This window comes from Heliangelus exortis, chromosome 1, assembly GCF_036169615.1.
Source record: "Heliangelus exortis chromosome 1, bHelExo1.hap1, whole genome shotgun sequence".
Classification (NCBI taxonomy): domain Eukaryota; kingdom Metazoa; phylum Chordata; class Aves; order Apodiformes; family Trochilidae; genus Heliangelus; species Heliangelus exortis.
This window is the reverse complement of record NC_092422.1, coordinates 63,807,026-63,833,906: the sequence shown is the minus strand read 5'-3', so window position 1 is coordinate 63,833,906 and position 26,881 is coordinate 63,807,026. Positions and strand designations below refer to the sequence as shown.

General features: G+C 40.4%; 1 protein-coding gene across 3 annotated transcripts in view; it reads right to left on the bottom strand.

The window, feature by feature from the left end:
- The window catches only part of AFF3 (ALF transcription elongation factor 3), a 333,250-nt gene that overhangs the window by 104,972 nt on the left and 201,397 nt on the right, over positions 1–26,881 (bottom strand). For all 3 annotated transcript variants that reach the window (XM_071745558.1, XM_071745568.1, XM_071745572.1), the window contains 2 exons: positions 26,265–26,301; positions 21,081–21,132 (listed from right to left, as the gene is read on the bottom strand). In XM_071745558.1, coding sequence (XP_071601659.1) covers positions 21,081–21,132; positions 26,265–26,301 — 89 coding nt within the window. The remainder of the gene's footprint in view (positions 1–21,080; positions 21,133–26,264; positions 26,302–26,881) is intronic.

Genomic DNA, 26,881 nt, shown 5'->3' with positions numbered 1-26,881 from the left:
ATGGCACACGCCTCACAGGCAAATACAGAGTTACTGCAGAATATATATATGGCCCTGAGCAGCAGGACAGGAACATATGGGAACTATACCTCCTCCATAACCTTATGAGCTCCAGCCTGTAGAAGCCCAGCTGTGAAAAACACACCAGGACCCCTAAAGTTTTCAGCATTTCCTTTAAAATACTTTTCCTAGTCATTTCCTGGAAAGCCACTATATGTGTTTTACTCAGTCCCATCTGCAATACTTATAGCTTCATTTAGTTTTAATATAGTTATAAATGGGCTGTAGCGGCCTGCTTCTTTTAATAACTAAGTAAATGAAACCTTGTCTGTAATAATAAACGAACCATCCATCTGGGAGGCCTCCAGTAAAAATTTCAACAGGTATTTATTGCTCCTTTATGTAAACAGGACTCTGGACAATACAAGTGATTATACTCTCTGTCAGCCCTGTCAGGAAAGAGACAGTATAGTTTTGGATGAGGTTCCATAGTGTACACACTGAATTTACAGGTTTATTTGACTAGACTGAGACAAAATGATTAAAACAATCAAATAAACAGACGAGAACCCAGTTGGCTGCTGCAGAAGTCAGCATGCCATTTCATTTAAAGATATGGGCTGTGAGAACAAAATCTAGAAAATTGAGAGGTCCATGGTGGAACAGACTCCTCACAAGCCCAGACACTTCACAGAGACCCTCCCCAAACAAAACCAGCTTCACTTGCTGTAGAAATGGGAAGAGTTCCACTGTAAAATCAAGGCTCTATAGAGACTGTAAAATATATCGTACCTTCATAGTTTCTCATGGTATGAAAGAGCAGTGCCTCAAGAGAATCTCTAACCCAGGCACAGGCAAACTACCCTGCCCATTCCTGGGGGGTAGTTACCAATGGACACTATTGCTCACACAGTGGGAAGGGCAATAAAATTACTCTTTTGCAAGAATGAGATTTTTGGTAAAAAATAAATAAATTTAAAAAAAACCCTCATTGCCAAAATCATCTTCATGCTACTATTATATTCTGCTTCCTAATTACATACCACTACATTCTGCTATTGTTGAAATAATAAAATGTCAGAATATATTGTCAAATAATTATTTCAGTGTGTTGCAAGAGCGGAAAAGAAAAAAAAGATCTGAAAGCTCTGCTATGGCAGGAGCAATGTGCCATCATTTGATGATGGGGAGTGAGCTGTAGAGTTCTGTGCATTAAATTTGTAGGGGCTGCTGTGTTTATTGTCAAAATTTCCAGTCCTCAAATTTCTGCAGGAATGAGCTTTAATCTCTCCCATGAGCAAGTTTCATGGTGCTTTTCATTTGCAGCCAAGATAGGCACAGACTAGAAAAAACTTTTTTTCCTTACAAGACGAACTAGAAATGGCAACCTGAGCTCTTGACTGAAATGCTGAGCAATAATCTGTCCCACAGGGTGAATGGATTGCTGCTCATTACACAGACCTGCACCCTGTGTGTCCAGCTGAGAGACTGGGATAGTGCTGTTCCCAAAGGAGTCGCCTCCACGGCCAGGATGTTTCCAGTTTTTTTACTAAACTTGCCACACTAACAAACTTACTAAGCGATGGTGTTTTAGTGATATTTTTCTCACCTCTCCTCTGGTTTTTGTTTTTGTCCCAAGATGCTGAAAGGGGAGAAGTTAATTCCCACGAGCCAGACATCTCCAAATTGACACCAGTCCCACCAAAATACAGGAGGAGTTGTCAGCTGTTTTTCTGCAGATGGGCTGAGGAGGGAAGGGGCTGCTGAGGGAGCACCAGGGCTGGGGGCAGAGGTGCTGCAAGGACAGGGGAGCTGAAGGCTGGTGCTGGCACCTGGGGCCAGAGTGTTCCCATAGACTTCACTGATGGAGGGGAGAAAAATGTTTTCAATCTATGGGAGCAGTGGTCAGAGAATTCCTTTGTGTCACACAGAGCTGCACCTTAGAAGTGATTGCTCACATGAGAACTTATAATTTCCAACTGCATTTTGCAGCTCTGGCTGAGGTGTGAGCTTGGCTTGTTTGTGGGCTTCCTGCTCCAGACCTTCAGCTGCCCTGAGGCCTGATGGCACTGAACACATCTGCCCTGCTGGTTTCACTTCCAGATAATAAACTGAAACATTCCTCTTCCTTAGAAATAATCTCCTTTGGACATTGCAACAGCAAAGTTAATCAACTGAGGCTGCTCCTTGAGAGAGGGGAAGGGGGGGGGGAAGGGATTTATTCCCAACATTCAGATCCTGCACACGCTGTGCAGAAATACAACACCTCCACTGTATTATATATATATTGGATAAAAAAAAACAAAAACAACAAACCAACCAACCAAAAAACAAAACACCATGCATTTTTCTTAAAAAACACTTTTTGGATAAAATTATGAAGTTAGCTTTCAAATAGCAAACCATGCTATATCTCCTTCCTAATGCCTCTTTTTAAATATACACTGGGGAACAACCCTCATAACTCACTCGACACACACTATCTTATGAGTTATAGGTCAGTCTTCTACACAGTGTGTGTTGCACTTCTACACACTGTTATGAATTTTCCATCCCACATCATTCATATCATGTCAGAATATCTATTACAACCCCCTGTTTGCAAGAAGGGCTTCTACTTTCCCCTTTCATTTTATCGTTGCTCTTAAATTTTCTTCTGGACATGAGCTTGGTTTGGTGGCAATACCATGCTGGCAGTTTCTGAGAAAAAGTCATATTGAAAAAATCATGTGTCAGGGCTGTAATATCCAAAGAAATATTCTTTTTTTAACTAATAGGAGTAGTGTATAAAAATGAATAAGACACAACTGTATTCTGATTACAAAATTCCACCATTCCAGCAGCCATCTTGTAAAAAATAATAATCTAGAAGTCTAAATGATGTCTGATTATGCTTTCTTAAATCTTTTGAGTGTTGAGACATCTTGAGAAAAGCATTAACAATCATTTTTCAAAAGGGTTCAAGAATTGATGGAGCTCTAACTAGAGTCTTGTGTGAAGGATTCAAAGCTGAGGGGAATTCCCTGGTAAATAGTTCAGCCATTAGTGTAAGGACAGGACAAAACTCTTGTCAATTGCTACATCTGAGGAATGTTTATCCTTAAATAACCAAAGAAGTTGAATTTCTGTGTAAAATTATTAATTCCACATTTTCAAAGTGCTTTCATTTTCTTCTTTCAAAAGCACTATTTCAAATATCCTTGCATGTAGTGCTGTAATAAGGCTGGTCAAGCACTTTCTGGAGGGAGGTAAGCAAAATGAAACAATTAGCCCTGAATGTGTTGCTTCCATTTTACTGAGACAACGAATGCAACTATGTATTTATGTTGTGTTCAGCACACTCATACAATTTGTTTTATTGTATCAAACAAAATACCAATTACAAACACTGATTCCGAAGTTAATTGAATTTGGTTTGCACAGTACTAAAACTGGCCTCAGTTTGAGTTCCATCTGCACCCACAAAACAAACTGGTTTCTTTCATTTCTTTGCACTTATTGCCTGTTAATTGAAGCTTTCTGTGAAACATTTTTTTTTTTCTGTCATCAGCTGCCAGACTGCCATCCATAGAAGCAAATTTCTATACCATGGCAGTGTTTCAAGTGGTATGAATCAAGCATGAAGGAAATACATTCTCAGGTTGTTACATGATTGAAAGGCAAGGTTCCCCCCCCCTCCATTTTTTTAATTTTTACAAAATCAGATTGGAACTATGACCACTTGCTTAGATCTGCTTCTTTATACAACTAGTTGACTGCTGTATATGTTTGAAATTTATGGTTAACCTTTACTCAAGTTCCCAGGAACTGAATTCTACATAGTGAGTAGATCCTGTAGATAGGTAGGTAGATCATCCACCTTTGAAAAAGTGGCCTTATGTATTATTTAACTGGTTTTTATTAATGGCTTGAATCCAAACAATCATTACTATTTCAGAAATACTTTTGAATGTGGAAATAAAATGTAATACAACCTTCCATACCAAGCATGCAGCATTCAGTATTGACAGAGCTGTGGGTTTTTGCTCTGTTTCATATTTAAGTTAGAATAAACCCTTCAGGTAATAAAATATTAATTTATTACAACTACAAATAATTTGTAAGCAAATGTGTCTATATTATGCAATATATATGCAAAAAGTCATATATATGCAGGATGACACTTGACTTCTAAAGAATTCAATTTAATACTAACAATGTTAATGGTCAAAAGTGGATCTCCTAAACTAAATATATTGGGTTAGTTTTACCATCAGTGTCATTTTAGTAAATCCAGTTTCATCAGCAAATAATTTATCCCACTCTATTACCTTCAAGCCAAATGATTTTTTTACTGAGAAAATACTCCACTTGCACATGTTTTATCAGGTACTTAAATATTTCATCAGATGGCTGATGAAAATACTGAATAAAATAGCAAAAAATGTGGAAGTCTGACAATAAAGACATTTGAAATATGTAAATAACTTTCTAGAAGTAATATTAACCTTTAGACTGTCTCCAGTAGAGTGTTTATGATTCTTAAGAAATAATTCTGTATTTTTATATGTACTGTTATCCTCACACTAATAGCAGAAAAGTTTTACTGTACAGAAGATGCAGCAAACAGTCCTCACTGTGTATTTTTATAAATGTCTATACGTAATGTAAAGAAGTGCCAAGGAGTGAATAAAAAGTTCTGCAGAATTTTCTTATTGATACTTTCCCCAACTCTGCCTAACTGCTCACCACCAAAGAAAAGGACTTACTTTCCTTATTACCAGGATCATTAACTAGCATGAAATAGGACCCATCCTATCAAGATAGATATCAGTTTATTATTGGGCTTTATTCTGTCACACTGTTTCCTAGTGTGACATCCCTGCACAACTACATTTCACAAAACTTTGTGAGCTCAAATGAGAACAAACCCATGATCACTCCATAGTGACACTATTAGGAAAGTAGGAATAGTTCCACTCAGTAGGAAAGAAGAAACTGAAACAGAGATTCACTGTTGTCTTTTATCCAAAATTCCACTGTTCAGTCACATCCAGAACTGGGGAATAGAACTCCAGGTCCAGACTGGACCTGGCACCATCTCAGACATACCCATGACCTGACATTATCCTATTCAGTGTCTACTTCAGCTTTGGACCCTGCACTAGGAAAGCATTTTAAATGAAGGAAGGATGAAGAGAAGGTGGGAAGGTGAAGAGGTGCCGAAACAGTATCTTTCTATGTACAACAACGTCTCTTCCATCAGAGCACAGCAGAACTACTGGAGCAGAATATGTCAGTGTTTAAGAGTCTGTAATTCTCTGGCAAACACACATTCCTGCTTGAAACAGGGTAAGCAGGGTTTATGTAAAGAAGGCATTTATTCATCTGTAAAATGTTACAAATAAAAAATGAAATTGGCCTGGACGATTTGAATTTCTTCCAGAAGAACCCATAACATTTGACCTATTTTGGCATTTTAAATCAAAATTTGATTATTTTAAACTACGTGTGAGAGATCATTCATTCCTAACAAGGATTTGTTATACTGCTTGTTTAGAATAGGATTAAATAAACTTTTGTCGTGCTGGGATTGCTAACTCTTGATGTTCTTTACTGCTATATTTGTGTTATTAACTCCTCACAGTCTTTGGTTTGGGGCACAATTGCTCCTTCCATTTGTTCTTGTGAGATCTGAAACTCGACTCAGAAGTACCTTTTAAATACTTGGTTTTGGTGCATGTTTCCCCTTCATCCTTGTAAAACTCATGACAATTTGCTGTGAGTTATTTTCATGGCATATTAAAAAAAGACACTTCAGCAGATGTCCGAAGGGACATCAGGGAGATGTGGCCACAGAGCCTCTGCATGGGGTGCTGACTGCAGCTGGGGTGATGGTGCCTGATGGCCTGCCAGCAAGGGTGGGGGCTTGCTCCCCTAAAGAGGCTCAGGCAGCTTGGTGGGAACACCCAAAATCAGCCAAAGCCCTTCTGTCATACCAACAGTGACAGTTGTGCCCATGTCCTTTGGGCTGCTTGGGGGTCCAGTGGCTTGGGGATGAGGGGGAAGGGTGCCCACAACTTGCAGCAGTCACCCTGCCCAGGTCTTGGGGCTACTTTGGCTCCTGAAGGAGCTGAAATACCACAGCACCAGCTCTTGGGTAGGCAAAGGGGTAAATGGGTCTGAGCAGAGGTGCTGTTCTCCAGCCACTTGCAACTCCAGGTCCACCCCCAAGCAGTGTCAGTGTGGTGCTTGGAGCTGGGACAAGAGACACAGTCACACCTGGATGAAAAACAAGCAGTAACCACACAAGGTGCTTGAAAAGGTTGCAGAGCAGTTTGAAAGCACACCAATAAACACGGGTATTTAGAATTGAAACCCTGGCCATAATCCTCCTGCAGCTTTGCTCCAACATCACTCCTGAAGTGCAAAGGGCCCCCAAAACCTGACAGCAAGAAGAGGTAGATGAGAAGGGGCTGGCACACCCCATGGGCATCACAGCTGTCTGCTGGTCAAGTGGCAGCAGCCACACTGGCATCAGGTTGCCCTCCATCCTCTGAGGACTGTGCTTCATCTGCTGTGTGAAGACTGAAACACGTTGTATTACATTAGGTCTCTGTAACGAATGGAAGCTGCACACTGTGAGCATTAGAGCATCAACCTCAAAGAGATTTAAGAGAAAAAAAAGCATTATACACACTGAAAAATAAATACATGCATCCTGGGACATTTAAGTATGTCTCTTCTTCAGAATGCTGATTAATGTTGCATCAAATCACAATAAAAATAGCCCCTCAGGCTCATTTTCCTATTTGTAAAGGGGTAGTAATGATTAGCTTTACCAGTGTTTGTAGCAGGCTTTGAGAGGGACTGTGTGCTTAGAAGAAATACTAATGACCTGAGGAGGTCATTAGTTAGGGGAAATTGCTGGACCAGCACCAAATCTTGTTTGACACTTTCTGCCTAACAAAACACACAGCAAAGAGTGGACTTTAATCTGCACAAGCTTCAGGCATATTTGAAACTATTTAAATGAATGCAATTGCAAAGTAATTTTATTCCAATGTTTTAGAGCAGTTTCCCTTCTCTGCCAAAGGCAAGACTGGGGAGTCCTTGAAGGACAAGAAGCTGCAAAGAGGGTTATGGTTTTTGTCAGGTCATCTTCTGTTCCCTGCACCTAGAAGACTCACATCATGTCAGCAAACAGCCCACCACACAAGACCACCATGAGCCCCACTAGCAGGCAGCCAAGCCCTAATTTATACCACTGGCACTTGGTCTCAGCACCTGATGAGGTGCTAACTATAGCAGGTCTGTGTGACATGACTATAGTCCTAGAGGTAATTTCCTACACCTTATTACCACATAATAATGGCCTCTTAACAACCAGCCTAATCAAGAATTAATGAGGCACTAAAACATTTTAAGGAACAATGAAGGATTTAAAAATTTCTCTTACGTGTTTTATTTAAAAAGCAATTCATTTAACAGCTCCTGCCCTTACTTTGAAGTCATAGAAAAAGTCTCCGTACTTATCAAAAAGCATCATCCGGAAGGTTTTATTCATTTATCAGTTATTTACTTATATATAAGTATATATAAGGGGCTGCAAATAACCAAAGGAACTGAAGGAAACCTAAAGGGTGCAGAACTAGATTTGGGCCACCTCTGTCTGTCCATTCAGGCACGCCTTGCTCTCACACAGGAAAACTGTCTGATGGTGAAGTGCAATACTGAAGGTAGAATAAAGTCAGTCCAAATTAAAATGACTGCCAAAACAACATTTTGCATCCTCTCTGGAAAGCTAGGACTATCTTTTTTTTTTTTTTTTTTTTTTTTTTTTTTTTTTTTTTTTTTTTTTTTTTTTTCCTTTTTTTTCTTTCCAGGAAGGGTGGGTGCTCTTTAATGGAGAAGCCATCCTTGATGGAAGTGTTTGAGTAACTGAGTGAAATAAGTGGGGGAAAAAAAGTAGGGATATTTTATACCAGTAAAGAGTTTCATATCCAGGATTCAATGCTGAATTAAACCCTGAAAATATGTACTTTTACCATCAGCCTGAAAGGGATAATCAAAACAAAAACACATTGAAATTTGAATTATTTCTTAAAACTTCCTTCTCTGATGAAAGGGTGGGGGATATATCACGGTTTGCCAAGAAAATCCCCAAATAGATCATTCTGTGACAGATAACTGTTATGATTATTAATTCCACTGCTGACATGGAAATGAAACTGATTCCCAGCATAATGGGTGAGTAAATAGCATATCAGAAATTCTCAAATGCTTCCACATTGCCTATGCAATAAAAAAAAAAAAATAGAACTCTCTCATTAAATAATACACTGACAGAAAAGGCAATTTGATTAAATAAACCTATCTGCCAATCATGCTGAAATTTATAAAAGGAAAGCATTTTTGTAGCTTAGTAAAACTTTTCTCCATATTGATCTCCCTCTCTCTCTCTCTTTCTTTCTTCTATGGTGATTCTTAAAAGAGAAGTGCCCCAAAGGAAGACAGGGCCATACCTGGGCACCTAACAAAAAGCAGTTAAAAGGTAGTCTTCAGCCCAGTAATTTACCATGAAGCAAAGATGACATAGCAGAGGAATCAAGGGACAAAGGAAAAAACCATGATGTGATGAGGCATATGCAGAAATCCAGGGACCTGAGCTGCCATGAGTATACTTGTGGGTCTCCTGTTACATTTATCTCTTTATGTCTTTTCTTTTTCCGAAGATGTTTTGTGAGGGAAAGTGGAGAACCGGAAGACCAGCAGAGGTGAAAAAGGAGGAATGAGGCTGCAGGTGATGAACCTGACAAAATCAGGGATGGTATGGTAGGAGAGCAACAGAGAGTGTGCAGCCAGGAAGAAGAAGAAAGAAAAGCTAAAGGGGTGGTGGATGGAATGGGTTAGACAGGAGGTAACAAGACAGAGAAATCAGAAATCACCCCGTGCATAGAGGCTGAGATGCCTGAGGACAGGGGTAGAGCGTGCAGTAATGTGGGGTTGTAGATGTGCTGCGCAGAGTTTGTGCTACTGAGCATTCCTGTGCCCCATCCACGGGGCCTCTGCTACCAAAGCAGCAAAAGCATATTCCCCTGTAGCAACAGATGAGGCCAAACACTACCCAGTTGTATTCCAACAACAGTGGGGTTAATTTTTCATGCTACATAATTTCACCAAGTCTGTAAGATGGGGAGAGGGGAAAAGCTGTGTAGCACAGTGTGATGGGTGGAAAGTCTCTGAACGTCACTGTGTCTAGTGGCCAAAGATGGGAATGGGGCCTGCCAGCTCCCTCTCCTCAGCTTTGGGAGGCAGCAAGTTCTTAGGACATGAAACACTTAATTATCTGAGCTGCAGAACTGCAGGATAAGATTCATGCAGTTGCTTCTCTGTTGGAAACCAAGAGTGTCAGCCTGGACCGCTCTGTTCTTGGTGAGTTTTTTATGCTAATGCAACTCATAGGGAAGATGTTCTTTGAAAAGAACCAAAGATTTATTTGGATAAAAGTCTGAGTGAATGACAGGCAAAGAAATAAGAAGAGATTAAAATTTTTCTCCAGTAGAAAAGCATAAGAAGCTTGAGCAAGAGGTATTTGCTTTCCAGCTAGGGACCAAGGCTTCTATGTTCTTCAAGGAACAGAAACAGTTGTGCTTTTCATAGTGAATTCATAGCTCTGCAACATCATTGAGCAAAATGGGATCATGCTAAGTAAGTATTTGGCCGCTTCTGCTGGATAAAAATAAACCAAAATAATTTTTAAAGGAGGGATGTTGCTTTTTCCATAGAGCCTGAAGATGATGGTTATTACTCATCCACCTATTGTGGTCTTAAGGAGACATACACAAGTTGGAAATCGTATCAATATTTTAGGTCCTTCTACCAATCTAACCTTTACCACCCAGCTTTGTGCCTACCTCTCATGGTTTATGTGCTACGTATGTCTTTGTATTTGCTTAGTCTGACGCGTTACATATAATAATGAAAGTCTTTAAAAATCATATCTGGCTGACGAGTCTTCTGCTACTATGCCTCAAATCCTTCCCTTTCTCTCTTTATTTCACTGTCTCCCAGGCTTCAGAGCTCAAATTTTGCTCCTGGCTACTCAGCATCAATCACAGGAGGCTGCTGTGGGTGCTTACAGGGCTTATTATATTAGCATGCTTGCTGATGAGTGGTATTAGCCAACCACTCTTTGACAGTATGGAAACCTACAGGACAGGCTGAGGGAGAGATTTCTTTCTCTTGAATACAAAGCCTGAAAAAGCAGAGCTCTTCAGAGGAGGGAAGGCAGTCCCTTCTGTGTGACTGTCTGTCTCCTGGCCTTGGCACTGGACCCCTTGCTCCCTGGAGCTGTACGGGGATGACTGTGCCATGGGAGGTGACCATGAGTGTGCCAGTGGCAGCTGTGAGGGATGGGGAGAAGAAGCAGACCTTCGCCCTGACAAACACAGGTTCTTCTTTTTTTTTTTCTTTTTTTTTTTTTTTTTTTTTTTTTTTTTTTTTTTTTCCCCTTGGTCTTTCCATATGCAGTCACTCTGTGGCAGGGCACTTTTTCTACATGTGTAAGTCATGCTGCTCCCCTGAGACTGCTCACAGTAAAGCACGCAGCTCGTGAGGAAATGCTTCTGAAATGAACTAGTGATGGGCAGCACAGCATAAACACAAGTCTAGGTACCCACAGGAACTCCTGGTCTTGCAAACAGTAATGCTGAAAGAAAACCTTACTCTGTGACAGAGGAAGAGCCTGGGGTTTTTGTGGCAAAAGGCTTCATCCTTCCTTCCACAGAAGTCTACAGAAATTGCTGTTGCTTACAGTGATTGCAAGTATTAAAGTTTGTGTCTATTATTACATTTATTGTATAAGTTATGGTGAAAGCATGTGGATTTTCTATGAACTGTCTTTTTTTTTTTAAGTCCAACAGTTAAAACAGACCAGGGTGGTGACAAATTATTTTTAAGGTTACATTCTGTGATGTCCTGGAATTCCCATCCAGACTCTGGTACTGGGCCTCTGTCTGAACTACCTGAAGGCAGGTGGCATGTCTGGGTTGCCTGCCTCATCTTTCCAGGGGGCTTCAGGACAGAAGGCCTCCTCCCCCCCTTAAACTTCAGCCGTTATAAAATGGCACAAAAATGATCATCAAACAAGGTACATAGGGGTAATCTGGTCATCCTTTGTCTCTATAATGATATGAAATACTTTTAAGAGACTATTTGTGCTGAATTATCTGCTTTGATATTTTGAAAGGTAATATTGAATGTACAGGATTTTCACCCATAGTTGCACTAAATTCGACTACAATTAAATACACTGAAAGTCCACATGCTTATCAGTAACAAATTAGTTCAGTTCTAATTTGGTATACTTGATTTATCACACCTCCTAGAGTGTATCTCTGAAGAAATATGTCAAAGATTCCTTCTCTCTACCTACAATTGCTTACAGCTTATGCCATGAAAGGGAGAATCAGCACATATAAATCCTGAAAAAATATCTTACAAAACTAATAAAAATCAGCATGCAGAAATGTCAGCTCTAATTCTACTATTTTGCCATAAACAGTCTGTGGGCCAATCAAATCATGTAGGTTTTTTTTTTTTTGGTTGGTTGGTTGGTTGGCTGGGGTTTTTTTTTCTTGGAAAAACTTAGCTTTTATCTTTGTAAGTCAGTGGTACAGTTGCCTTGATTTTGGACTGATCAGCAAGTATAACTCTTTTTAATCTCAGGAACAATATACCTCATCCAAACCTTTGTCCTGATTCATCTCCAGCTTTGATAGCTTCAGTGTGTCACCCTGCTTGCTTGTCAAATCTATCAGAAATTCTAAATTGCCAATAAATATATTCCACATCTCTTGTGGGAGATGAAGCTTGTCTGCATACTAAACAAAGAACAGAATGCACAAAGTCGAGATATGAACCAAGATATAATAGTTTCCCTCTTAAAATACCACAGGTGGAATGATAATGTGGAAATATTCTTACCCTGAGGAAGGCAGACTCCAGTTGTAGCTTAGCAAATCAAAGACCAGAAAACTTGCTTGCAATAACATCCTAAGAATCCAAAGAGTTATATTTTTCCTCAGTTAGAAAACATCCACACTCTGACATTTAATCCAAATCCAGAGATTAAGGCAGAGCTTCATTAATTTGTTTAGTTAGGTATAAAAAGTAATTTGTCATGAAACTGTCAGCTTGCTACTATAAAGGTTTTTAAAAAATCATAGCTATTCATGGCTGAACAGTAGGACTTTTCCACACAGGAAAAGTCATCATCATTCCAGGTTTCAGTATCTTTTTGTATTTTGCATGGCAAATAAGAAGTTGTCCACCAAGCTTGAGAATGCTCTTATTTTTGAGCTGGTCACTCTGTGCGAGAAACAGGCACTTCTTTAGATTCCCTGGATTTGTTCTTCATAGTTGTAAAATAAATTAAAAACAAAATGAGGGAGCTTCTTATTCAAAACCTCACTTTCCTGTAATTAAAAAAAAATATCCGTGTACCAACAAAATAAAAAACTAAGGCACTTTAAATTCCAAAATCTTTCCATTCCTGGACGAGCTTTAGTGTTCAAATGTTAATAGGATGCCTGCATCTAAAAAAAAAAAAAAAAAAAAAAAGAAAAAAACCACCAAAAAAACCCCATAAAAAAACTTGGCCTGCATTCAGGCTCAAGAGTCTGTGAAACAGACTTTTTCCATAGTATGACCTCAGTCTTAGGATTTCTCCTTTGCAAAATGTTAGTTATTTTTCTTGGCAGGTGGCCAGAATGCTGTATCTCTCTTTCTCCCACTGTTGCTCCCCTTGTCTCCCCACCCTCCAGGCGTACACACCTCTCAGCTTTCCATCACCCATCGATTCATTCCCGGGACGAGGTAACACCCCCCACCCCCCCCCCCCATAGACACACACCATGACAATGAGACGTGGTGATGGTGTGGGAAAAAAATCAGGTTATGAGAGCCTGGAATTACTGAATGCTCCCCATTGCCTTCCTCATCTTTTGGACCCATTTTGTTTTGTTTGCCTGCCTGAAATCCCTGGGTGAAGCCCCCCGCACCCAGCAGTGCTGGTGTCCCCGCTGAGCATCAGCCCCGCAGGGTTTCAAGTTGCAAGCGGCTTTCGCCCAGGGTAGAGGATTTCCAAAACAGGTTACCCTGGCAACCAGGAATTTTAGCCTGGCAAAAACACCACCGTGCACATCGTGACTCCGATGTGTGAGACGCTGAGCTTCCATTTATCATTTTCTACGGAGAAAAAATACAGAGCAGGGTCGATGGTGCCTGCCTTCCTGGCAGCATTTCCGATGAAACAGACTTCCTCCCAGGTATTCGCATCTCCTGATTTTCCTGGCAACCTCTCTGTAACCACTGTATTCAGAGCTAATATATAATCCATTCAAAACTCCCAATTAGTCCCTTACAAATGAAAAAGTCCAAGGAAAACAGTGCCTAAGAGAAAAATAATACGCTTTTGGTGCAATACAGGAAAACATTTCCTCAAGCATGACAATATTTTAGCCAGTTAAATTGGTCAGTTTTATACTAAGTGATGTTAAATGTTACAGAAACATTTTTCACTTTGTATAAAATGTAGAAATAATGCCCAGCACTACAGTAAGTTTTCCATTGGGACAAAGGAGACTGTCTTGAAGTGAGGGCGTCTCTTGCATTAAACCACTTTCCCCTTCAGCACTGAGTCAAGGGTGGCATCAAAATGAGGGCAGCTTTTCCTGGCTAATTATTTTTCCTTCCAGCATGCGGAGTGCAGGTAGATAGTAAAGGTGAAGGTGCTAAACAAGAGGGCCTGGATCAAGAGGACTTTATAAATAAATCTCTGTGCTGAGCCCTGCAGAGATAAGGGTGGTTATCTTGAGCTATGGGCTATATCTGGTAAAAGAGAGGGCTAGCATTTAAAAATAGGACAGCAAAGGCCCTATCTCACCCCACGTAAATCAATCACAAAACTTCCCCAGAGCTCAGCAGTGCTTTTATTTTGCATTCATCTATCCCCATGCCTGCTGACATCTCAGATAAAGCTTCTTTTTGTCTGACTCAAACTCAGCGGAAGCTAAATTTTGTCCCAAGAGAACCACAGCTGCAATTAAGGTTAGATTTGGGCTTCCAGGTGTTTTCCTTCCAAACCAAACAAGTAAGCCCCATCTCATCTGCTTTCACAGATATCATGTTTTCAAGATATTTTTATACAACTAAATATGTTTCTGTTTTGATTTGGTTTTTTGTTTTTTTTTTTTTTTTTTTTGCTTTTGTTTGCTTTTTTTTTTACTTGTAATTTCTTTGCTATACAACCGTAATTTTTACCGGAAAAAAAAAATCACCAAAACTACCAATCCATTCTTCCTCCTTAGCTTTGCTACACTTCAAAGGCATATTCAGTCAAGATCCATGTGAGCAAATGTCTTCCAAGAAAATGTCTTTACAGCATTTGAAGAAAACAGATTTCTTGGTATCAACTTACAGTACGTTTTTTTCTGTGAAGTATCAGCAGCATTGTACAGCACAAATCCAAAAGATTTCTACTCAGAAAATGTTAGGTATTGGCAGCCAAGGTTCACATCAGCATTGTGACAATACAGCGGTGGCTCTGCTGAATCCAGTAGGTGAAATAAATTTGTTTCTTGGAATGAGAAGTTATGATGGAATTGTATTTTTTAACAGTCTATATATTTAATACACAGAGAAATGCTTTGTACATGGAGTGATGGTAATTCTTCAAGGGAGAGGGAAGAAAAAAGAACTTTTTCATGGGAATTCGGGAACTGAGGAGTGTGTTTTAAAATTTTAGCTGTTCTTGCTGGACTAGCTGAGCAGAGTGACAGTCTGGCAGTGTTAGGGGTTTGCTCTGAGCCGAGGCTCAAGTAAACAGGTGGGATAGTGCAATGAAACCAGCCTTCTTCTTCTGCCAGCAACTTGGTTCATGGATAAACACCAGACTTCAACTTCTACAGTTTTCAAGACCTCCATCGCTCTGAAAAACACTGCCTTCATTCATCATAGTGCAGGTTTTTTTACTTTCTTTTTTTTTTTTTTAGCATGATCTGTAAGACTTCTCAGAAACATCACAGATGTACACTAAAAGCCATTGACAATACAATGCACTGGTGTTTTAAAAAACAATATACCTTAAAAATTAACTTCAAGGATGTAATTTCATATTGTGTTGTTTCAACATTCAAATTGTGAATGGGGGAGAGAAGGCCCATCTGTGGCTCAAAAGTAGGCTGATATGCTCATGGCAGCCCTTAACAGAGCCCACGGAGGCACTAAAAGAGATTTGGCATCACCAAATCACTGGCCAACATGTGTCTGCTGCAGGTGTCCTTATCCTCTAAAATGCCCACAACTTGAGCTTCAGAAGACTGTTTAGGAAATTGCCCTCTTACCTTAATCTGAAAGCCGAAGGTGGATTATAGCTCATAAATTTTGAACTGTTTTCTTGGAACTGACTTCCTCAGTTGCCTGTATTTCATCCATTACATTGTCCTCCAGACCCATCTGTTAGCTATTTTCTGGTTCAGTTGATTTGACCCGTCATGGTTCTTTTGGCAAACAAACAGAAGGATGCCTAAGATGTACCACTGGAAGGGTTTTCTTCCTCTGCAGCTTGTGTGCTTTGCCCCTTCCCCTGTTTGCCATCTCTCCCTCCCACTCAGCAAGACAAAAGCCAAATCCTCCTCATTTGAGTGTCCGCTGCCCCAAGAAGCTAAGATTGAAAGTCTGGGGGGGACAATTGGGATGTGGCACTTGGACAGGGTCTGCTTGTGCTCATTTAGTCCGAAAGAACCCGGCAGAGGAGTCTCCCCCTCTCTGTACACCTAACACTCCTCAGGACATTTTCCACTTACTACCTAAGTCTGTCTTAAACACTTAAATTGCCACTCATTTCCTTTACTGTTCTGGATCAGTAATCCAGTAAGCCATTTTTACAGAACATTTACATTTTCCAACACTTTCTACAGATATTAATGAGATTATAGTTTTCATGTTGGTCTAATTATTATTTTAGATGGGGGAAAGCCAAGGCTAACTTTAAATAACTTGCATCAGACCTTTTTGTGAAGTGAAATGGGATTAAGGCACCTTTTCCAACTTTGTTGCTCACTCAGGTTGTTGCCTGAGACACTTTAGGTCCTGGCTCAAGACCACATATCACCCAGATCTGAGGCCAAGCTCCCTGGGAGCTAAGAGCAGCACTTGTTGGCAGCACTTGCTCAAGTTCATCTCCTGCACTTGAAACTGGTTCTCACTCTTGTCTGGAGGGACCCTGTAATTCCCCTGTCTTCCCATCTGCAGAAAGGGAAATCAAGCTGGAGTTTTTTTTCTGTTGAATCTGTGAGTCATTCTGAAGATACAAGGGGCAGAAGAGAGGAAGAAAAGGCAAGAAACCAACTGGTGATGCTCACCCCAGTACAGACATAGGTTGCATGAAGCAAGAACAACAGTAATGTTGCTCCAAGAACTCGTTTCCTATTTCCTATTTCCTTCCTCAAGGAGAATAAGCGTGATGAGAAAAAATAGCAGCATGAACAAGAGACTGTAGCACTAATCTCTGCAAATGGGCAGCTTGGAAGCTGCTGAATTTGGTAGTCTTAATGAAGATCCCCCTAAGCAAACTATTCACCAGGTGATGCTGGGGACTGGTGCAGGGAAGGAACAGAGCCAACATCTCTTTCTGCCTGGCAAGGCAAACGAGCAAACACACACACACACACTGAGATCATTGTGACTCTCAGAGAGTATTAGCAAAGGACAAAACTTCCATAACTGCCATAAATTATAAAAGCCTCCCTCAATCTTGGTTAATTCACTTGTAAAAAGGGAGGGAAAAATCTGGAGCAGCTCAGCATGAAAACAATTGTAGGAGGTATAATAAAGAGACAGCACCGAGGTATCTAGTTCTGGCCCTGATATCATTAAGTAAGTGCACTAGAAATGTCGAGGTAAATGCATAGCAGTGAATCACAGTCAGGCATGATTAACCTTGGGTAGTCTAAACTGGAAATCATTTACAAACACAAAGGTACTGAGGAACATCACAACAGACAGTGCATCGAAAGTCATCCCAAGAGCGGGAGTCTTGCTGAGAGCTTTGTGTAGCTGTGCCTTTTTTGAATTAATGTCATATTTTGCAACTGGGAGGATGGAAGATCTCAGACCCTGGGCTTAGGGAGGAGTTTCTATGGCACCTCACTGTCCTCTGAAACACATGAACTGGATAGAATCACTTTTTCTTGCACAGACATTTTATAAAATTCAAGGTTTTAATGGCAATGTTGCAAGGTTTACCCAATGGATAATTTTTTTGCTAGAGAAGGACTAAGATCCTGTATCTGAAAATATAAAAGAATAAAACAGCACTTCTTCTCCATTCCTCTCAACCTCATTAGCACAGGCCTTCAGACCTTAACTGGTAAAACCAGGGAGGGGAAAAGTTTTTAATAAAAGTTAGATGTTTATGACAAAATCTGACCACTAGAAATTTGAACCTTCCATCACAAAACCAAAGGAACAAAACAGTATTGGATATTTCAGAACAATCCTATAAGTTTAGAACCACACAGTGAAGCTGTATGCAGATGAACTGTAGAGAACTATATATGTTAAGTGTACAACAACAAAGTTCCTTCAAATCAAGAATTCTCATGGCTTTAACAGAATTCAATTACAAGGAACATGAATTAACTGAGGGAGACTCTGGACAGCTTAACATTTTTGTATTGTTTGCAGCTTCTGCTGCAATTCTTCAGTGCCAGCTGAGGTGATCATTGTGCATGCCAAGGTGGTGAAGGCCCCAGGAATATAATGCCAAAGGATGCAGCTCTGCTCTGACTTCCTCCCCACTTTCACATCATTCTCATTTTCCTATATCTATCTCAGTTATTTCTAGCATTGTAATTGCTTTTATTTATCTGCCTCATTAGGGTGTTGCAACAATTAATGTGCATCACCTAATGCGTACCAGTTTCTGAATGTTTAATATTATTATCAGTGGAGAGCAATGTCATACAGAGCTGATGCAGACAGAAAAAAAATAAACCACCTGTGCATAATGCTATTCAGAATGCTGCCTTTACTGTATTCAAATCCCTCCAAACAGGCCACCACATGTCCTGTGCTCTAGGTTTCTATAGTCTTGGAGGTTATGGGTAGCACCTTTGACTCCGGGGCTGCAGATGACAGGATGATACCTCGTTTTGAGGATCTGAAGCTCAGTGGACAAGGCTTGAGGGAAAACTTCATTTAAATGTTCAATTCATGAGCGCCTCACTGCCTGATTCAGGAGGGTAATCAACCTGTCCTTTGAAGCTGCATAAATAATGTTTGGATGGAGGCAGTAAATCTGCACCAAGGATGAATTAACTGCCATTGAGTCATATAAGCTTGGCTTGAGTGTGTGGCTTGTAACATGCCTGAGTGAAATAAAAAAGACATTTGTGAGAAAGTAACATTAATTTACTCCTCCTTGTCTCTTCTGCTTTTTTTTTTTTTTTTTTTTTTTTTTTTTTTTAAATATAGGCTGATGTGACTTGCTTTGTGGGCATTTTTTGCTGCTGTTTGTTCCATTTTCACCAGGAAGCACCAATTCACAACAAAACAAATTCACAGTGAATTCGTCACACAGTTCTCCACAGTTTCTCCCATGTCACTCCTTTTTAGCACCCCAGCCAAAAGATTCCAACCAGACACCTCCTGCACTCTCAGGGCAGCCGTGCAAGGTCTTCTGCACATACAGAGGGGAAGAGTATGCTCATGACTGCAGATGGACCCAAACACATGCCCTCATGCATCTACATCTATGTGTGCACTCTGGGTCCTTCTGGTTGTGCATCTTGTGCATGGGTGTGAGCTGCATCATCCCCAAAAGAACAGAGAAAGTCTCAATTCACTGCCATTGAACCAGAGATAAAAGTCTGTCCTAGAAGAAGGTGGAAATGAGAAGAAACTTGGGGAAGGGCAACAGAAGGTAGGAGAAAGGTAACTGGGACATCGGTGTGCACCTACACATCAACATGAGTTAATTTGCTACACTGTAAAAATGGGGTATCCAACCCTCTACTCAGCAAAAATATTTCTATTTTATAAAAAATAATTTTAAAAAGCTAATAGCTTTTGCTCCTTCTCATTTCCAGTGTCTGACCTCTGTTTTTTCTTCCACTGCTGTCACTTTCCTCTTTCTGAAAATGTGGCTTTTGTAGTTCCTTTTCCTCCCTAGCTGCATACCTCTAAATTTCTTCCTTCTCTTTCAGCACAACACTTGCTGGATTCCTTCTTTTCCTCTCCTCCTTTCTCTCCTGCCTTCTTTTCCTTATGAACAATTTCTCTAACCGAAGGGGCCTCTGCTTCTTGAACACAGTTATTTATCAGTGGCAACCAGTCATTTCTACTTCTAAAAATTGCTCTGGGAACCAATATCTGCTGTGGGTTAGCCTTAGCATATAGTAACAATTTAAAGATAAGCATCATAAATGCACTATATCCAGTAGACAGCACAGTTTCTGAAGGTTGTACTAAGATCTCTTATTAGGCAAGAAACTTTTCACACCTAAACAGATACTGAACCCTGCTGTATCTAATACAGCACACTACACAACACAGTATGTAGTCTCAAACCAAAATCATAAATACATTTGGGCTGATATGTGAACCCATATTCTGGGTTCAGATGCACCCCTATTGTGCGTTCAGAGATCTTACAGGATTTTAATCCTATGAAGAAGAAAAAGGAAAGTAAAAAACATTTCTCGTGAATAGAACAGCAGCTAACTAGAAAAAACACTTTGGAGGACGGCCTATGTTTTACATATTGCTAAATATCAGGAAAAATAAATGTGTTCATTTCTCCAAAATACCTCCAGATGGCATTAAAACCCTTCTTCTTTTGGTCTTTATTGTGATATTGTTTTTAAAAATGGTAATTATTGGAATAATTCTATTAACCATTCCCAGCAATCATGCTATCAGAAGGCATAAGGCTGCTAATGCTTAATTCATTTAATAAGTTTGGCTAAATATGCTCCCACACTGTAATTACATTCCACAGCACAATCTGCAGGACAAGCCATTTCTTACACCATCTCAAATCTGTTTCTAGATTCATTTCCAGAAGACTTTTAATGCGTATTTGCAGCAGAAATCAAAACATCCCACAATAAATCATCATTATTGTACCTCCTTCTGTGACTACTTTTGGCCATGTAACAAATGGTGACACCTTGCAAGATTTACATGATATAATGCTCGGAATTTAAATAACAGGAATCAGAAGACATAAATTATGGGCAAGATGCACTCTAAAATTCACATGACTGACTGTTACAAGAACTTCCCTCTCTCAAACGGGATTAAAAAGGTGAATGTTTTCACAGAAATTCATAGTGCTGCTGCCTAGTAGTTATTAAAGGAATTCACTTATCTAGCTCAGTTTGGATGACTGATGCTATTTTTTTTTTTAAACTTGCAGCCCATCTGTTTCATAGACTGGTTTACATTGGCACAACAATTCAGTCCTTTGTGTACTAGAGTTAAAAATGGTAAAAGCTTCTATTGTTGCACTACAGTGAAGGTGAACACTGATATACTACAAGTGCCTGTTCCTATCTATTTCTTGACTTCTTTTGTTAATTCAAAAACATCAACAAAATCGTGAGAGACCAGAGATAGCTGTAATTGGATTTCAAGTAATTCAGAGGTGAAGCTGCAGACTGCAGTCTTTTAAAATTACATCAGTACATCAAAGGCATATGTGACATGATGTTTTTTAGCAAGTGTGACAAACTCCAGCAGCATTAAGGTAATGTTAAAGTCAGGTTGTAAAGGCCAGACTCACACACCCACAAAAATCATCACCTTTATATTCAGTGTGATATGGAGCCATTTCACTCGCAAAGATCTTCGACTTACTAGCATGCAGAAACTCTAGGAATAATTAATATTGAGTCATTATCTAAAAAGCCTTTTTAAGAAAAGCATCAGTGAAAGAGCTTTATCTTAATGAAAACAAACAAATTCTATTTTGCCCAACAGATCTGATAAAAACACAGCTGCCATCTCCAATCTTAAATGCAAAAGTGACTTACGATGTATGGGTTGCACTTTTCTCTGGACTCTTTGGCTCTACATCACTTTTCCCTTTAAAAGAAAAGAAGAGAATGACATCAGAAATGGGTGAATATAGAAACTGCTCAGATGTGACACACCAACATTTTATTCACTGGTAGTGCTGACCACTCTTGCCACACACACACCCCACCACTGAGGCAGTCGCAGTAAGGGGGGAGTCAACCCTGACTTGACTTTTCTTGTCACTGGCACATTTACTCAGGAAATGTCAGGCAAGGAAGCACCACAAGAAAGGCTGTTTAGAGGACTCAGCTTCACCAGGACTAGCAGATCTTGGAGCCATGGAATGGACTTCTCTAGAGCCCTGCAGCTCTGCTACTGGTAGTTCACCCCACTCAACATGCATGGACTCCCAAACCCTGCTCCAGGAACAGTAATTATTTCACACATGGGAGAACAGCATCAGGAGAAGATAATAAGGCAGTGATCAGGACACAATGTTGCCAATGGGCATTTGGGTTCACATTCATTTTGACAGACTAAGGATCTGATCTGCAGCTCCTGTAAGTGGGAGCTGGGAAAGCCCTCTTTGCTATTTCTGTATATTTTGGCTTAGGTGTCCAGCTCCAGAAGATGTCAAGTACCCAAATGCTTGGTAAGTATCAGAGGCCTATGGGATGTCTCTCCACATTTCTTTATGACTCACAGAGGTCCTGGCATAGCATGCTGGCTTTTGATGATCCCTTTCTTGGGTCCAAAACCATACACCTGCCCCACACAACTTATTCACACAGCAAGGGAAGGAGGCTGTGAGCTGATGGGCTGGTACGGCTTCTGTTAAGTCAGGCCAAGTCCTTCTCCCTCCTTTCTCCCCTCTCAAAAAAGTCAAGCTGATGTTTGCTGTTAATATTGCTCTCTGACTAACCTGAGAGAGCTGCACTTCACTGTAAGATTTTTGTTCGCTCTACAAAGGATTTACAGGTTATGTTGCTCAATTTGAATCACCTTGAACTTGAATTCTATCAACTGTGCAGCTGCTGCTCCTCCTGTCTGTTGCTGGATGCAAATAGCTGTCTACACATGAGTTTAGGTTGCCTAGCAGATGAGGAGGAGCACAGGTTGAGTGTGACTGGCTTACTGATGGATGTGTTTTTCTCCATTACCTTTTAATGAGCTTCGTTAAACCAAAATCCACCTGTGCTTTCTGAAAAAAAATGTGAGAAGAGCTTAATTTGCTTAGTCTGTTTCAGCGTTGTCTGATTTTCTGCTCACTGACTTGAGTTGTGGAGGTTTTGGATCAGCCCCCAGCCTTTTCCACGCACACGAATATGTTACAGATCACCCATTTGCTGCTGCCAAAATCTCACCCTCAGTTTCCATACAGTGTTGGGGTGCTGGTAATGGTTATTAAGAGGCACCTCTGGAAACCTTGCTATTGCCTTCAGAAGAGGCTGGGTTTTACTACCAATGTACTTTCACTGCTGTACAGAAGCAAGCTGAAGGACTTCCTCTAAACAGTGACCTTCTGAAAGTGGATGTCTTACAGAAGTGGTTTTAGGTATTGCTAACAGCTCACTGTGGTGCTTTTAGTTCTCAAGGAAGGGTTTGTGTCCACCCAACATAGGTGCCTAAACTTGAGTGAACAGGATGGAGGAAGCTCTGGATGACTTAAAACCCACCAGTGCCTCTTTGTGGACCTCTAGAGAAGCTAAGCATTTACTGAATTTAGGTAGAAGCTGGGCACCCACACAGGTTGGAATACATTCACTCCAAAATCTGTAGGTCCCTCCACAATTTTAGCAGAAACCTCGGAGAGTATGTCCAGATGATGAACTGGCTTGCTAGAATGTGTGTTTGCTACTGTGTATGGCTTGCTACAGTGTATGTTTGTCAGCCTTAGGGTGCTTTGAGCCCTGGAGCTCATCTGCATTACGGTAATTGGGAACAAGAAACCAACAGTACTAGTTGGCATTTATTCAAAGATTTTCTATTTGTTACTTAGGCTTTTTTATAAGTGATGAATTATTACCATGAACAACTGGTTTGTTTGAATGTGAGGGGGAATATGGATTCCTGAGTGCTTTGCCAGCTGAGTTCACATCAGTTCTACTTTCAGCAATGTATGTTAATGCAGCAACAAGGGAAACAGCATAAGTACTGTGAGGAGAGAGAAAAGAGAATCTCTGTGATTTAGCCAAACTGGATATTAATGAATTACCCTACAGTAAGCATTTGCAGCTGCTTTTATGCTAATCGTCACTTAACATACTTCTGTGTGGAGGGAGAGGATGAAACTTGTAGAGATGGTAGGAATGCTTCAGTTCAGACTATCAGAGTAGAAAATCTGGCCATTAATGCTTTATCAGCTCTTACCAACTTTATTCTCACTTGACTGAATCACAGAAAATTAAAAAAATGTGTATAGGCTAAGCATAGCTGAATGTCACAGATACAGTACAGATAAGATTTTTGGATAACCATGTGTAAAAAGGGAATTAGCTGTCAGAACAACTTGTTTTTTTCACATTCATTCTTGGCCAGACAAAGATTTATTTTCCATTTTCCAAGCAGTCTGCCAAATTCATGCAGGTACCATTGTGGGAGGCTTGCATTTGCTGAATTGCTCAACTCTGTCTAGCTCTGGATTCTTCTTATGAGCAAATTTGTGTTGTTTGTTTTTCTTAGTCTTTAGGAACTAACAAAGAATAGGCTACCCACCTCACCTCTTTTGCAAGACTTGCTATTAGCACACTTTCAGGTGCACTGTGTATGCATTCTGAAACAGGTGTGGATGTGTGTGTGTCTGTGTGTTGATGTACATACATATGCCTCCAGAAACACAGAGCTGAAACTATCACTCCTCAGATTCTTATCCATGGAGCTGGGAACTCTTTGCTAGTTTCATCTCACCTGATTCCCTCCCTAACCTTGTTAGATTCAACCAGATGAGATGTTTCCAAATTTCTCCCATTTAAAAATCATTTTCATATTAGGTTTTGTAAGATTTATGCATTGAATAGTGGGTGGCCAGAGGAGGAGTTCTCTCCTCTGAGTAGGAATTTGGGTGAATCATTCATCGTAACTAGGCCAAGTTTCCCTTTCTGGGTAACAGGGATAAATAGTATTTATTGTGACAGAGCAGTATAACTTCAACCATTAGTGGTTTTAAAATGCTCTGATTTCCTTTTGAGGGAAGAATGAGAGAAATGCAAATGTTAGCTATGAGAAAGGCAATGTTTGCAACTGAAGTAAAATCAGGGCAAATGACAGGCTCAAGAGTCACTCTAAAGAAGACACAATGAAATGGCAAATAACAGCTAATTTGGACTGTGAAGATGTGCATTTGGATAACAGAGTTCATAGACCATTAGGTTTTTCTCCCACATAGAGTAATTTGCTAGCATTTCCTCATATCTGAATCATTTTTCCCCCCAAATTTCCTTTGAGTTTGACATGCAGGTCTGGTAAAGGTCTGCGACTCATTCTAATTGTGTCTTATGTGATGTCTTATTCCAGCACCTCAATGTGAATCCTCATGGATACAGGTCTCAGAATAGTCACATTGCTTCTACAATGTTAGGAAAAGTGTCTGGGTGTCTGACAGCAATCCTAGTTTTGGCACCAATTAGGAAGATGCTTCTTCATGGGTTCAGCTGTCCTTTAGTTTGGTTGTCATCAGCCAGGCAGCACCAAGTGCAGCTCCAGCCCAGATGCAAATATATACTGATCTTGCTGAGTAGGATGAATGAGGAGATAAGAAGCTGGAGGTACTGTGGTGTGGGAGGGTAGCCAGGGGAATCAGAAGGGAAGTGAGACTGGAGACCACTAGAGTAAGGAGCAGAAGAAAATTCTGAGGCAGGACCAATTTCCTAATCCACAGGAAAGCAGGCTTCCTTAGGTCTGTAGACCAGTCTTCTGTATTAAAATCTTGAAAGAAGGAAATACTCAAAATGAAACTACAGCCAAAGCTGGCCAAACACTGTGGCCTCTGATGTCCCCATGAAGCCCTCAGCTCAGCTGGTGTGCTTGCCATGCTGATGGCTCTGTGTGCGTTTGCATAGCCCGCTCTATTATGGTCCTTTTGTGCTTCCTTCTCTCATTACCGTATTCATTATTTTCTGACAGAACCTCATCCCCTTTGCCTCTTATTATTTCCTTAGTGCTGGTACTGACAGCAATATCAAACCACTGCCAGCAGTTAAGTGACACCACTGCATGTTTCTTCACAACACTGTCTTCCACATGCCGACCTTTCCCCAGCAAAGAGCCACACCATTTTAATAGCCTGTATCTCCCAGCCTTGTCTCTCTGGATGTCTCCTCCCTCCCGCAGTGGGTGACCAGTCCCTTTCAATGCTCAGAGCATTTTGCATCTTCACTCACAGCTCTGTAATTTGCAAACAGGGCTCTGTGCTGGCTGACAGGTCAGGAAGCTAGCAAAATAGTTCTTTTGGTTGAGTTGATTTTATGTGGAGAGCAGGACAGGATCATGCATTTTTAATATGCAAGACAACATTAACAACAGTCAGAGGTGTCAGGGGAGAGGATTAATATTTTGTTTCGCAGAACAATTCAATCTTTCCTTTCAATACAGCTGCTAAGTTTTTTTACCATAACGAAATGTAATTAAAGTGCTGCTGATCTGCTCTGTGATTTGTAAATTGGAGCCCACTGAAAAGCCCTAGCCAGGAGCCACACAAGCACACATCACTCCCCTGCCCACACCGCTAGCCAAAAAGACCCATAGCCATATGGTCTTTGAGCCATTATCTGGTGCTAATTTGGCACCAGATATAAAATACACTATTGCCTGTGAAAGAAAATTGATAACAAGTCTTCCTGCAGAATTCTCTAGCAGTCTGGATCTGGCTGTGCAACTAGGTCAGATCTTTTCTGGCTTTCTAAAAAAGGCACTCTGCCCTTTCAGGCTTTCTCATCTACATAATGAAATGGCCATAAGGAAAGTAATCCTTTGGGTTTGGTTTGGTTTATTTTTTTTTACCCAGTCCACCCAAAGAGCTCACATTTTGATGATCACATTTTGATGGTTCAGTTCTCCACCTTTGACCACAGCTGGGTACTGCTTGTTGAAGGTCTGCTGTACCAGCCTGCTACTGGTTCCTTACTCTTTCAGTCACTTGTTTTTCATCGCCATTGTCATCCCCTCCACCCAATGCAGCCAGAAAATGAGTTGGCACTTACTTGTATTGCTGTGTCCTGTAGATCCCTGTTGTGACTCCTGGAGTAATAACAGAAAAAAAGTATGATGTGTTATTTTTATGGCAATTTTTAGCTGCAATACTTGCTTGAACGTTACCTTAACAAAACAAACAGCACTGTTAATTGCTCATTCAGCTTCAAAGTAATTTTCAATTACAAGAATAAATCCAATATTTTTTTGAAAATCCATTAATTCTAAGGCTTGTAAACTTACTTCACAACAACCTTTTAATGGTGCAATTCCTTGTATAGCTATTACAACTCTCCTGCACACTATTCATTTATTGATCAGACAAAACTCGTCTATTATCTTCTACAAGTTTAGATGAGAAGACAGAGGGAAGACCAATAATGTTTCATGGACCATTGGATTCCTGAGGTAGTAGCACAGCTGGTCTTTCCTTTTCACACATTGATATTGACAAGAGAATGAAAATACAGACTTTTGTTCTGGGTCCCTGAGATTACAAGGTCAACCTGTGAGTATTCTGTATGTAACTCTGCTTCTGAATAACCCAGACACACACAGAAATGCCACTTCACATGCATGCTGTGGTTAAAATTGCAGTAAAGGCTGCACAGAGAGTCCAAGCACCTAC